This window comes from Mytilus edulis, chromosome 4, assembly GCF_963676685.1.
Source record: "Mytilus edulis chromosome 4, xbMytEdul2.2, whole genome shotgun sequence".
Classification (NCBI taxonomy): domain Eukaryota; kingdom Metazoa; phylum Mollusca; class Bivalvia; order Mytilida; family Mytilidae; genus Mytilus; species Mytilus edulis.
This window is the reverse complement of record NC_092347.1, coordinates 98,099,841-98,114,054: the sequence shown is the minus strand read 5'-3', so window position 1 is coordinate 98,114,054 and position 14,214 is coordinate 98,099,841. Positions and strand designations below refer to the sequence as shown.

The following is a 14,214-nucleotide window of genomic DNA, read 5'->3' as shown; positions in this document are numbered from 1 at the left end:
TATGTTGTTAAACTGAATTCCCCACTTTACTTTATTTCCTGTCATTCTTTATTATTTTTGTGTTCCAAGAATTGCAGAATACAAACCCTGAAAAACCATCTATCTACTTTTTAATGGAATATATGTCTCTAATGGCATATTGTGAGCAAGTACACTACCAAGGTTGTGATGCACATCTTTGATGATAAACATGAGTTACCCTTCTCAGGGGGTAATAAGCGATGTCTTCCAGATAATAATGATAAAATAGTAAGAAACCTGGACAGCTTCATATAGGAACTTTTGAAAGCAGAGAAAACTGTGTACCTTATATACAAATACACAAAATCAATATTTAGGTACATGTACCTGTATTTACAGTACTTGATTTGTACCTTTGCAAAAGTAGCTTTGTAAATGAAAATTAACCAAAATTCAATATCCTATTGAGTTCTCATGTTGACCTTTATTGCCTTTGATGGTATTTTGAATTCTCTGTTGTCCAAAAATAGTACCTATTGTGAATATGACTGTAATTGACTGTTGTTTTAGTTTCAGTGTGTTGGCTGCAGGTTTAAGAGGAATCATTGATAGTTGTTTATCTTGTTTGAATAATTTTACACTTTTAAATCTTTGTGTCTTTTATAGATAGCTACACAATGACAAACACAACTGTGACCTGTCCTTTCTAACGTTTACTTTGGTCTCTAGTGGAGATTTGTCTTATTGGCGATCATACCACATCTCCCTTTTTTATATTGATACAGTTCCAAGAAAAAATACAGCTATCATTCTATTAAACATACAAATATTCTGAGAAAGGCAATTCAGTACTTTTGGATATATGGAATGTTAATTCGAGACAATTTTATTCAACTTGAACTTTCACATCTATAGACAGTTGATTTTTATGTTAGCCAGTCTGCTTTATTTAAATGGTTGACAATATTTCATTTATCCAGTTCATATCCTTGTGACATTAAAATATTCTGAGCATACATGTTGTAACATGACATAGTCACACATTCCATATAGTTCTTATATTTGGGATATTACATGTGACTGTGAATACTAATATATGTGTTAGTATTTTCATGATTACATGTCTTATAAACACTTGACTTGGTTAAAAGATTTCTTGGATTCTAGCATTCCTTATTTTATATGCAATTTCATGATCTGCCGTGTCTTCTGTGCAGCTACATCTTGTTTCCTGGTATTTTAGAAATAATTGCATGCAGCCACAAAAGTTCAGCCCTGGTATTGTTCTTTTTTTTCTATTTTTTGATGCCCTTATTAAAACAGTTTTAAAATTTTCAATATCTTTTTTGGTACAATTTGTAGCTCGACATTTTTACCTGAAAAAGAGAAGAGTCATATAGATATCGGATAATATAAATCAAGAATTTAAAACAATTGCATGTTATTATATAATATAAATATCATTTGTATCCAGAAATAGTCATCAGAGGGGTCCCATTCCAGTCATGCTTCAGTAATTCCCTATATAGGGGGTCTCATTATTGGGGGGGGTTCCGATCCCAGATTCCGCTTACTGTTTTGTCAGATTCCCGTATACCGCTTACACTATGTACGTAAGCAATTCTCATTTTTTTGTTATTTTCCTGGGTCCCGCTAGACCTCATTTCCCGTTTTCCAGACACAATAATTTGACTTTCACATGTTACGCTTACAAAAAATCGGCAATCCCGCGTCACATTCAGACTCCAATGAGACCCACTATATAATCAACCCACAAAAAAGGGGTGGGGTGGGGGTTGGCCACTGCCCCCTTAATCTGCCTCTGAAGATAAAGTTTTTTTGTGTTACTGATGATTCATTTTAATATCAATTGCATATCCAACAGAGGAAAACAGTCCAATAAAATTATTTTTTTCTATAAATATGATATTGTAAGATGAGTAATGTACTACATGTATTAACAAATTAACTTTTACATTTGCCTTGCTTTATACACAAATAACAAAAATTGTTACTTTAACTGAAATATAGAACTCTAATAAATGTTTTAACATTCACTGATAAGCTGATATATCATTTTTTTAATATTATATTATATATATATATACAATGTACTTACCGGTACACCTTAAATTCAAAACAGTCACTGTATGTTCATATATCTCTTTCTTTCAATTTCACATACCTCTGCATAATGTACTGCATCTGCAACACTCAAAATCTACAGGTTTGAAGAAAAAAAATTGGAATGTTTTTAGTTCAATAATATCAAAAATGTCAAACAGCGAAAATAATGAATACATGTATTAGAGATGTGCCATTTTGCACATATGCATGTTACCCAAGGGAAAACTCCTTTCAACGCAGATACATGTACATTATTTATTGTTTTAATTTATTGCATGCCATAGAAAATAGGGATAATGGGATGCAATTGTCCGTTATTTACAAAAAGGCCTGACTAACCTTTACATTCCAAGAATCCTCCTGGTGAGTTACTAAAGTTGAATGCACATTAGAAGATGTATTTGAATTGGCCCATATTTACATTTGTTGTAACCAATAATTTCATGAATTTGATTTATAAACTTGTCATACAAAGGAAATTATTGCTACATGTTAGAAGGTATGCAATTATGCTCTATCTATCAAGCATACATTGTACATGTACAAAAAAATGTACATGTATATAGAATGGTCAAATATTACAAAATGTACAGTATAAAGGAAAGGCTGGACTTTCTCGGAAATTTCCATGGTTAGCAAAAATGTACATAAAAAATTATTAATCCTTAAAGAGCTCTAATTAAAAGCATGAAATTCAATGTTCCTTGCTATTAATATTTATATATATATGCAACCAAACTGTAAATAATGATTTCTTTACTAACTTTACTTACAATATATTAGGTCTATTTCAATTGATTCTTATAGTTTGTTATGGTGTTGTATTGTTGCACCACTGTCCCAGGTTAGGGGACGGTAGGTATCCAGCTAACATGTTTAACCCCGCCACATTCTGTATGTATGTGCATGTCTCAAATCAGGAGAATAGCAATTCAGTGGTTGTCGTTTGTTGATGACATGTTTAATACATATTTATTATTTTTGGTGTTTTTTTCGTACAAATAAGTAAGTTTTCTCGCTTGAATTGTTATATATTTGTCATTTCTGGGTCTTTTATAGCTGACTGCACTATGGGCTTTGCTCATTCTTGTAGGCTGTACATTGACCTATAGAAATGTTAATTTCTGTGTCATTTGGTCTCTTGTGCCACAAGTTGTGGAGAGTTGTCCCATTGGCAATCATACCACACCTTTGGGTGCCTTTATAAATTGAGAAAAAATGCTTACCATGTGCAATACAACAATTTACAACTGACCTGACAATTAACAATGACTGAGAGTACAAACAATGAAACATGGTACATTTTTGTAAAAAAAAAACATTACATGACCATGATGACTATAACAAGCAATATAAATTATGTAAAATTAAGGATGTTTTTCACTTACATTCTGCCAACACTTAAATAGGAACTATTTCAAGGATTCGGCATGACTGTGTGGTAAATAATTTATGACGTGGTATTTGATTAGCATATCAATAGAACAACAACAATGTCAACATGCAACTGCAAACTCGTTATTTTGATTTTTGATTTAATTTTTGTTTTCCAATATCGAGCAGTAGAACTTTAAACACCATGTGTACGGTATATTATGTGAAAAAATAGAATAGTTTAACTGTCCATGTCATTTTCTTGAAAAAAGTTGAAATCGCAAGTGCCTTGCGATTTCCTTTCAATAATTTTCAATAGCACAACTTTTTGATCGTCTGATTTAGATAGTTTTTTCTGTGCGATTATTATTGTCATATAGATAGATCGCAAGCTCATGTTCTCAAAATATTATGTGGCTGACTTACTTGTCATTCTGATATGTACGATCCGCTAAATCAACCTTTTGGTAAACAGAAAAAAATATTTCCGAGCATCAAGATGGCGTTTGCATTGAGGTAACGAGTTGTTTCCCCTTCCTGTAAGAACACATTTTTTGGGGTCAATGTCAAATTTGTGCTTTTAATCGATCGTAACAAATAATGTTATTCAAACGCAATGCTGATTTTTTAAATTTTTATCTCCCTTGATTTTTAGCGATAGATTTCCTTGCAATCTCTTTTTCGAAGTGTTTCTGGGTTTTACCCAACAGGTGCAGAAAAAACCAAAGTAACATTTCTTTACGCGTGTTCTTGTGAAAAATGGCGGATGTTTTGGATCTTCAAGAAGGGACCGGCGAAGAGTTCGAAGTTGACGAAGAAGGAGACCGTAAGACACATGTAGTTAAAGTAACAGAGTCTCACACCGAACAGCAAGCTATAATAAGCCCAATAAGAACTAGTGGAAAACAAATTTTTTATAAAGGAAAACCAATGGTCTTTTCTATAAAATAAAAACAAAAACACTTTATAAAAAATAATATATGAACCACATCCACAAAATACAAACACTGAACGGGCTCCTGACCTCCAAATGGAGCACATATATCAGACACCATTCTCTACAAATTATAATTCAAACTTTTTTAGTTTACACATTATTTTAAGGAATTTACCCTCCTAGTCCTAATAATTAAACAAAAAATTATGTCCATGTAGGACATCTTTGAAGGAGGTGGTAAAGGGTTATTTTTCGTGCAACATGATCACCGTTTTTTATTTCACGTTCAGCATGTTTTTACTATATTATTTGACGTTCTGTCGTGCAGGTGCCTCATTCAACTTGTTCTGCTTATTTAATTTTGTATTATTAATTTTTAAGTGCATCATGATTTTCAAACGGTACCTCGAATGACCGAATAACACTGTTATTATCCGAATAACACTTGTAATGACCGAATAACACTTGAAATTTCAATACAAGAACATTTTGGTGACTTTTAAACATTGATTATTAATTATTAGTATATTATCGATGTATTTTGTAACTTAAAAATGATTTACAAAAAGCAGATAAGTTCATAAAAAACTTTTAAAATTTAGTATGTAGATCCAATATGGTGACCACGGAAATCACAATGGCCGCCAGGTTCGATGTACACACTAAATTTAAAATGATCTTTATGAACTTATCTGCTTTCTGTAAATCATTTTTAAGTTATTAAATACATCGATAATATATTATTATTCAATAATCAATTTTTAAAAGTCACCAAAATGTGCTAATATTAAAATTTCAAGTGTTATTCGGTCATTACAAGTGTTATTCGATAATAACAGTGTTACTCGGTCATTCGTGTTACCCATTTTCAAATGCTTATTTTGCATGCTCAGTATTTTTTTCAAATAAATTTCAAACACTAGGCAGGGATCATCAAGAAAAAAAATGAGAAGGGGGAAAGGCCTATGATGTTGTTCTTTTATTTGCATTTTAAAATTTTCAGAAGATTCAGTGTTTTCCTTTTTTCACTAATGTAAGGTGGGTGTTTTAAAAAAATAACTTGCAACCGGGTGGTTTTTTTTTAAATGTCCCACCTTTTTTAATTTACTGTGGGTGCACGTGGGGGTCACAGAAATAAAGATTTGTATACTATTCACATTTAATGGAGTTGAACAAACATAAACAGAAGTAGTCATATTAATTGTCAAATATTCTTTAATTTTATTTTTTCAAAAATTTATCTCTTTTATCTCTTCTTTCATTTACAATTTTATGCATCAGCATGGATTTAAGGCCTTTCGATCCAGGTTTCTGTCCTGTTTCTTGCTTTTGTGCCGTATTTTTGGCACACAGAACAGTAGTTTGAAAAATGATCTTAAATTTTCTCAACATATATATATCAAGTAAAATAAATAAAGCCAATAGTATACTTGGGCTGATTAACCGAACTTTTAACTTTAAAGATCAATATACATTTTTAAGACTATACGTTGCGTTGGTACGACCACACGTGGAATATGGAAATACAATATGGTATCCGCATTTAAAGAAAGATATTAATGCTGTAGAAAAAGTGCAGATGAGAGCAACTAAATTAATTCCTGATATACGACATTTAAGCTATGAAGACAGATTAAAAGTACTTAAACTACCTTCCCTAACTCACAGAAGGCGAAGAGGTGATATGATACAAGCTTTCAAAATATTAAAAGGAATCGAAGATATATCTTATGAAAGATTTTTTACTGTCATCAGTACAAATACCCGTGGGCATAATTGGAAATTAGCAAAACCTAGATGTAACACTTCTTTTCGATTAAGACATTTCTCACAACGAATTATTAATGATTGGAATAACCTACCAGTTGAAGTTATTTCATCAAAAACTGTGGAAGCCTTTAAAATTAGTATAGACCTTCATTGGGAGTCAGTCATGTATATCAGTTAAGAAATTGATGAGGACACAAATAGTTTTCTATATAACTTTTTAATTGTGTGAAATATTGCACCAAATCATGCAGGATTGATGATTGTATCAGTTTTAAAAGTGTACCAAAATATGGTAAGCTAAAAAGGATAGAATCCTTTCATATGAGCCCCACAACGATCTTACAGTATCCTTCCTCTGTGACTACAAGTCATTTGAAGTCTTGCTCATATTTGTCTTCACTTGCGTGTCTTTTCCGTTGTTTGGTTGATTTTTGTTCAATTTCCACAACTTCAACATTACTATCAATTTTATTTAACTTATTTGGTCTAGTATTTTCTCTATCATCATCGTCATCTGCCTTTCTTTTCCCCCTATTGATTAATGAAAACATTGAAGTTTGACGATTTGACGCCATCTTTGTCAATGAAAACAAGGCGGGATTAGTATTCAAATTTTAACGGTACGGAACCGAAAAAAAATCCGGATTTTGAAAAAAAAGCCGACCACCTCCTAAATCTAAAGGTGGTCAGCTTTCAAAAGAAGGTGGTCGGCACACCCGGCTTAAATGCCGAATGGAAAACACTGAGATTATTGAATACTTTTTTAAAAGCTGTAAATCATTTGTATAATAAATGTGTATACTAAATAGGGAATATTATGTAATGCAGAGAGTTTATATATACAAGAGGACTGTCACTCAGTTACAAACATTCACTTCAAAGTCTTTATTTTTTCGTGCAACATTCATGACAGAAATTATTTCACGTTTCTTTTGTGCAAGCACCACCCTTTACCACCCTCTTCAAGGCTTTACAAAAAAAATCTGACACCTCCCTTTCTAGGAAGGCATCACAGAAAGAAAGAAAAAAAACCTTGCAAGGTACAGGTTACCTACTTTGTGGTTAGACATGATAGTACTCAGTCAAGTATTTAGAGCAACCAAAAAAATTAAAATCAAACATATAATCATTTTGGGGGGAAGGTCTACCATTTTCATAAATATTCATTATATTGTCAGGGTAACATGAATGACCAAATAACACTTCTTATTATCCGAAATTTTAATTTTAGCACATATTGGTGACTTTTAAACATTGATTATTAAATAATATTATATTATAAGTGTATTTGATAACTTTAAAATGATTAACAGCAAGCAGGTAAGTTCTAGATGTAGTGTCAATAAGTGTCCTGTGTGTACATCCAACATGGCGACCATGTCACATGGTATATATGTGTCATCCTTGGTCGCCATGTTGGAGTTAACACTATATTTATAAGGATCTAGACCCTGGTGCTTATACTTTTTCAACAAGTTACCTTTTCTGTGGTAGAACATCCTGGTACTCAGTCAAGTAAGAGTAATTTAAAGAAGTAAAATCATAAAGCGTTCAAACAGTAAATAACTCAGGGAGAAAATTGCCTGCTTTATGTTTTCTATATAATACATGACAATATATGTACATCGAATGACTGAATAACATAATATGTCAGAAATATGAAAAAAAGACCATACTGAAGTCTTAGGAAAACTTTTTTGAATTATGTGCCTGGGCAGATTTTTTTGGCAGTCAAATCAGAAATTCACTCGGACACAGAATTCCTGAAGGAATTATTGCACATGTGTAATGTAAATCATTGTTTTTTTAGAGGGCTTGCAGAAACTAAAAGAAAAGGCAAAAAGAAGAAAAGGAAGAGGATTTGGTTCAGGTACACTACACTATAATATTTATCTTAAAACTACAGATTTATGAACTATACATGTAAATAGATTTCAGTTCACTAGAAACTCAGTTCTTTTCAAGCAGAATTCAATATATGAATTCCAGACTCTATCTTTTTTTAATGTTTCACAGACAGGACTGGGGTTTTAACTTTATATTTTACCAGTTTTACATGGAGAAGGTTTCATCGTGTTTATTCTGAACTTAATTTTATTGTACTTTTTTTTATTTTATTTCTGAAGATTTTTTTTTACAAAGATAAATTGTAATTTAAAGGTGTAAATAACAGACAAATTACTTATTATATCTAATTTTTTCTTTCTCTTAAACATAAAAACTTAAAAGCAAGATATTTTGGTAAATACCATTTGATGATATATAACCATGAAACATTGTGTGTTGTTAAATTTGAAATTTGTTTTTAGCTATTTTGTTCTACATTGACCCGAAGCTTGTATAGAATAAATCATATTTTTAAATTTACTGTGGCAAAATGAAGAATATTCTTAACTCTGTATATGATATGATATATAAAACCAAGTAAATTATTAATTGTGGTTTCTGTAACATTGTTTTAAAAAAAGAATGGGCTATGTATTACCAATGTTGTTTCAACTGATCGGGCGGAGCTTACGCTTTAATTTGCATAAGGACAGTCTATTTGAAGATGTGTGTGATAAGGATGATGGTCGTTATAAAAATATAGTATATATACCAATACACATAATTAACAGCGCCTGGTGATGTTTCATAGCCTGACCGGTTTCGGTCCAAAAAGGACCTTCATCAGAGGCAGAATGGTGGATTAATGTTTGCACCCTTTTTATATAGATATGGTAACCGGCGGTTGAGATTTAACCGGCGGTTGAGATTTAACCGGCGGTTGAGTTAACCAGCGTTTGAGTTAACCAGCGGTTGAGATTTAACCGGCGGTTGAGTTAACCAGCGTTTGAGTTAACCAGCGGTTGAGATTTAACCGGCGGTTCAGAGTTAACCGGCGGATCAAAGTTATCAAGTGGATAAATATGTATCTGGTTGATGTCTAAAGAGGTTAAATTATCCTTTCAGTGAAAAATCCTCGTGGGGTTTCCATGGTTACAGTTATCTATATTTAGCTAATGTACACGTTACAGTAAACTTTTTGACATGTTACGGTAAACATTTATTTTGACATTATACGGTAATGTGACCTAATGATATAACCATACTTGGGCTTTAGCATTGGGTAAAGGGTGTTTTAATAATTTAAGAAGTACATGGTAATCATTTAGTCTTGATCTTTGGCTTATGATACACCTAAATATCAAGTCTTGGAATAGTATTTCATGGTAGTTATGTGATCTTGATATTTGGCTTATGATACACCTAAATATCAAGTCTTGAAATTGTACTTCCTAGTAGTCATGCAGTCTTGATCTCAGGCTTATGATACACCTGAATATCAAGTCATGAAATAGTAATTCATGGTTGTCATGCAGTCTTGATCTTTGGCTTATGATACACCTAAATATCAAGTCTAATAATAGTATTTCATGGTAGTCATGCAGTCTTGACGTTTTAGCTTGTGATACACCAAAACATCAAGTCAAAACTATTACCCCCCCCCTTAACCAAACAAAATTTTGGATGATGGCCGTTATAATTATAACTGATTTCTAATCACGTATTAGTGTCATCAAACTGATATACTAATAAAATGAGTGTATGATATTTGGCGAATAACTGGACACTTCATTGATGAGTTTGTCCCGAAACACCTGTCTATAGATGGACTGGTCTTAAATAAGCAAACCGGTTAAACTCCACCCAGTCAAATGAAATAAATCTAGTAATAGTATGTAGGTAGAGATTTTTATCCCAAAAAAATATACTGAAAATACAAAGGACCCAATATCTTTTTAATAGTGTTAACTTAGAAATAGAAAATCAAAACTGGTGTAGATATGAAATGTTGCCTTAACAATGTATATCTGTTTATTATTGTTCAGATGGCCCAACCAGGAGTGGTGTGGAAGAATATGAAGCAATGGAAGTGGATGATTCTGACGGTGGTCCCGGTCCACAGAGATGTATGTATTGTCTGTTAAATAGTCCTTAAGACTAGTTATACCCACCACCTTCTGATGGTGGTCCTGGTCCACAGAGATGTATGTATTGTCTGTTAAATAGTCCTTAAGACTAGTTATACCCACCACCTATGGTGGTCCCGGTCCACAGAGATGTATGTATTGTCTGTTAAATAGACTAGTTATACTCACCACCTTTAGAAATACAAATAACCTCAGTAAATGCACATTTAAGAATTCTTGAATATAATTTTATTTGATACAATATAAACAAGAAGATGTGGTATGACGGCCAATGAAACATCTCTCCATCTAAGTCACAATGTATAAAAAGTTAACAGTTATAGTTCAAAGTAAGGGTTTCAACACAGCCTTGGCTCATACAGAACAGCAAGCTTTATCCTGTAATAGATTTTTTTATTTGATAAAAGCCATTTCTAGTTCTTATTTTCTCTTTTAGCTGTAGAGGGCTGGATCCTGTTTGTTACTGGTGTCCATGAAGAAGCACAAGAAGATGATATTCATGATAAATTTGCAGATTATGGTGAAATTAAAAATCTACACATTAATTTAGACAGAAGAACAGGTTTCCTTAAGGCAAGCACTACTTATATTGTAATGTTGAAATGAAGATGCTCATACATAATGATATAATAAAATGAAAAAGGAATATGGAGATAAAAAGAAGAAGTGTCATATTTTAAAGATCTTTTTGAAAGTTTCACTGTGCAGCATTTAAAACAAACAAATATATAATGGTTGTTAACAGCAAAATAATAATTCTCCATATCTATTTTACACACCTTTTGAAGTTAAAGAATATCATTAACAGGATTGAAGTAAATTAAAATCCTTCTTTGGATCCATTACTGGCTTAATCCACTAATAAAACTAATTAGTCACCATGAAATGCCGAGAGAGTTTAAAGTGTCGATCACCAACAATCAAGTAATCAATGACCTACATTTTATTCCAGCAGAAATTATGGTTCTTTTTTCTAAGGTTGTTCCAACTAAACTAATTGCACACATGAATAATTAAAAAATACCACAGATCAAAATAATAAATCTACATCATGACATATAAAATATATATTTTGGATGTTTAATGGTTAGGGTGTCCAGCATAGTGAGAAATTTACTTAAGTATAGAATGGTTCAATGTAAATATATGTTTTCAGGGTTATGCTTTAATTGAATATGAAACCTTTAAAGAAGCACAAGCTGCCATGGATGCATTAAATGGATCAGATTTCTTTGAACAAAAAATCAATGTTGATTGGTGTTTCGTCAGAGGTCCCAGAAAACACAAGTAAGTAAAACATGACAACATTTTCAGTGGATTCAGAGGTCACACAAAACACAAGTAAAACATGACAACATTTTCAGTGGATTCAGAGGTCACACAAAACACAAGTAAAACATGACACAATATAAACTGTGGATTCAGAGGTCCCACAAAACACAAGTAAAACATGACACAATTTATGGTGTGAATTCAGAGGTCCAAGAAAACACAAGTAAAACATGACACAATTTATACTGTGAATTTAGAGGTCCCACAAAACACAAGTAAAACATACACAATTAATAATGTTGATTCAGAGGTCCCACAAAACACAAGTAAAACATGACACAATTTATACTGTGAATTTAGAGGTCCCACAAACTACAAGTAAAACATGACACAATTATTAATGTTGATTCAGAGGTCCCACAAAACACAAGTAAAACATGACACAATTTATACTGTGAATTCAGAGGTCCCACAAAACAAGTAAAACATGACACAATTAATACTGTGAATTTAGAGGTCCCACAAAACACAAGTAAAAGATGACACAATTAATACTGTGAATTTAGAGGTCCCACAAAACACAAGTAAAACATGACACAATTTATACTGTGAATTTAGAGGTCCCACAAGTAAAACATGACACAATTAATAATGTGGATTCAGAGGTCCCACAAAACACAAGTAAAACATGACACAATTTATACTGTGAATTTAGAGGTCCCACAAACTACAAGTAAAACATGACACAATTAATAATGTGGATTCAGAGGTCCCACAAAACACAAGTAAAACATGACACAATTTATACTGTGAATTCAGAGGTCCCACAAAACACAAGTAAAACATGACACAATTAATACTGTGAATTTAGAGGTCCCACAAAACACAAGTAAAAGATGACACAATTTATACTGTGAATTTAGAGGTCCCACAAAACACAAGTAAAACATGACACAATTTATACTGTGAATTTAGAGGTCCCACAAAACACAAGTAAAACATGACACAATTAATAATGTGGATTCAGAGGTCCCACAAAACACAAGTAAAACATGACACAATTTATACTGTGAATTAAGGGTTCCCACAAAACACAAGTAAAACATGACACAATATCTACTGTGAATTCAGAGGTCCCAGAAAACACAAGTAAAACATGACACAATTTATACTGTGAATTTAGAGGTCCCACAAAACACAAGTAAAACATGACACAATTAATAATGTGGATTCAGAGGTCCCATAAAACACAAGTAAAACATGACACAATTTATACTGTGAATTTAGAGGTCACACAAAATACAAGTAAAACATGACACAATTAATAATGTGGATTCAGAGGTCCCACAAAACAAGTAAAACATGACACAACTTATACTGTGAATTCAGAGGTCCCACAAAACACAAGTAAAACATGACACAATTAATAATGTGGATTCAGAGGTCCCATAAAACACAAGTAAAACATGACACAATTTATACTGTGAATTTAGAGGTCACACAAAATACAAGTAAAACATGACACAATTAATAATGTGGATTCAGAGGTCCCACAAAACAAGTAAAACATGACACAACTTATACTGTGAATTCAGAGGTCCCACAAAACACAAGTAAAACATGACACAATTAATACTGTGAATTTAGAGGTCCCACAAAACACAAGTAAAACATGACAATTAATACTGTGAATTTAGAGATCCCACAAAACACAAGTAAAACATGACACAATTAATACTGTGAATTTAGAGGTCCCATCAAACACAAGTAAAACATGACACAATTTATACTGTGAATTTAGAGGTCCCACAAAACACAAGTAAGTAAAAAATGACACAACATATACAATGAACAGTGGCAAATTCAAACAGCTTGAACATATATGAGTCAAAGTAACTATGAATTATCTATTAGTCACATTCAGGAATAGTGCATTTCTTTGGAACATAAAAATGTTATTTAGGAGTGCTAATACACACCTCGAAAGATCTTGACCAATAATAGTTGCCTGTGAAACTGTTTTGATAAATCATAGAATAGAGAATGAAAACTGGGAATGTGTCGGCACATATTGTAATAAAAAAGAACTGCAACACACATCTGCCATAAACAACACAAACATTTCATTACTGAGAATCTTTATTGTAGCTGAAAAAAGTGGAAAAGACTGACCTATTTTAAATTTAAAATTTTAAGAAACGAGCTTTACAAATTACGAGAATCATATCAAACTAATTTAACGAATATTATTTTTTGTTGCAGAGGAAGAAGAAGTGGAGACGATCGGCGGAAAAGATGAAAACTGTACTTCATTGTTTTATTTTATTTTAACAACATCATGATATGATTATATAAAGTCCAGCAAATTTTGTATTTCTCTTATCAAGTAACCTATAAATACTTGATACTTATGATCAAGGAATGATTTAGTGGAAAATGAAGGTATAAAAAGGAAATGGTTTTATTTTTGGATTAAAAATCATGAACTTGAAGAATATAAGGACACATCATTCATTATTTTCATTTATTATGCTGTCACTTTGTGTACATACATGTCAACATTGAAACTGTAAATAAATATGTTCTAATAACCATCTTTCATTTTTTTCTATAAAAGAACAGAAGATAGGATATGGGGTTTATGCTCATATTTAGAGGAATACTTACAATAGGGGAAATTGAAAATTTATGTTTATGAAATGCTTCTCATGAAGTTGTCATGTTTTGACTAAGTTATATATTTATTTTTGTGTTTTAGTCTACTTCAGTTCATTCATCAGTTCGTCCTTCTGTTTGTCC

The 14,214-nt window shown here is 32.0% G+C and overlaps 1 protein-coding gene and 1 long non-coding RNA gene across 2 annotated transcripts; one reads left to right on the top strand and one right to left on the bottom strand.

Annotated features, from left to right (window-relative positions):
- Window positions 1-831: 831 nt before the first annotated feature.
- Window positions 832-4,002, bottom strand: LOC139521204 (uncharacterized). The gene is made up of 3 exons (XR_011664031.1): window positions 3,889-4,002; window positions 2,081-2,182; window positions 832-1,337 (listed from the first exon to the last, which is right to left on the bottom strand). It is a non-coding gene; the product is annotated as an uncharacterized lncRNA (long non-coding RNA).
- A 106-nt stretch (window positions 4,003-4,108) lies between these two features.
- Window positions 4,109-14,006, top strand: LOC139521203 (RNA-binding protein 8A-like). The gene is made up of 6 exons (XM_071314574.1): window positions 4,109-4,288; window positions 7,980-8,039; window positions 10,042-10,122; window positions 10,580-10,716; window positions 11,300-11,430; window positions 13,678-14,006. The coding sequence occupies exons 1-6, from the start codon at window positions 4,222-4,224 to the stop codon at window positions 13,712-13,714; spliced, it is 513 nt and encodes a 170-aa protein (XP_071170675.1). The 5' UTR covers window positions 4,109-4,221; the 3' UTR covers window positions 13,715-14,006.
- Window positions 14,007-14,214: the final 208 nt, after the last annotated feature.

Coding starts and splice junctions, on each gene's coding strand:
- LOC139521203 (XM_071314574.1), top strand. CDS start 4,222: ATGGCGGATGTTTTGGATCTTCAAGAAGGGACCGGCGAAGAGTTCGAA. Junction 10,717..11,299: donor GAAGAACAGGTTTCCTTAAG/GCAAGCACTACT, acceptor ATATGTTTTCAG/GGTTATGCTTTAATTGAATA. Junction 11,431..13,677: donor AGAGGTCCCAGAAAACACAA/GTAAGTAAAACA, acceptor TTTTTGTTGCAG/AGGAAGAAGAAGTGGAGACG.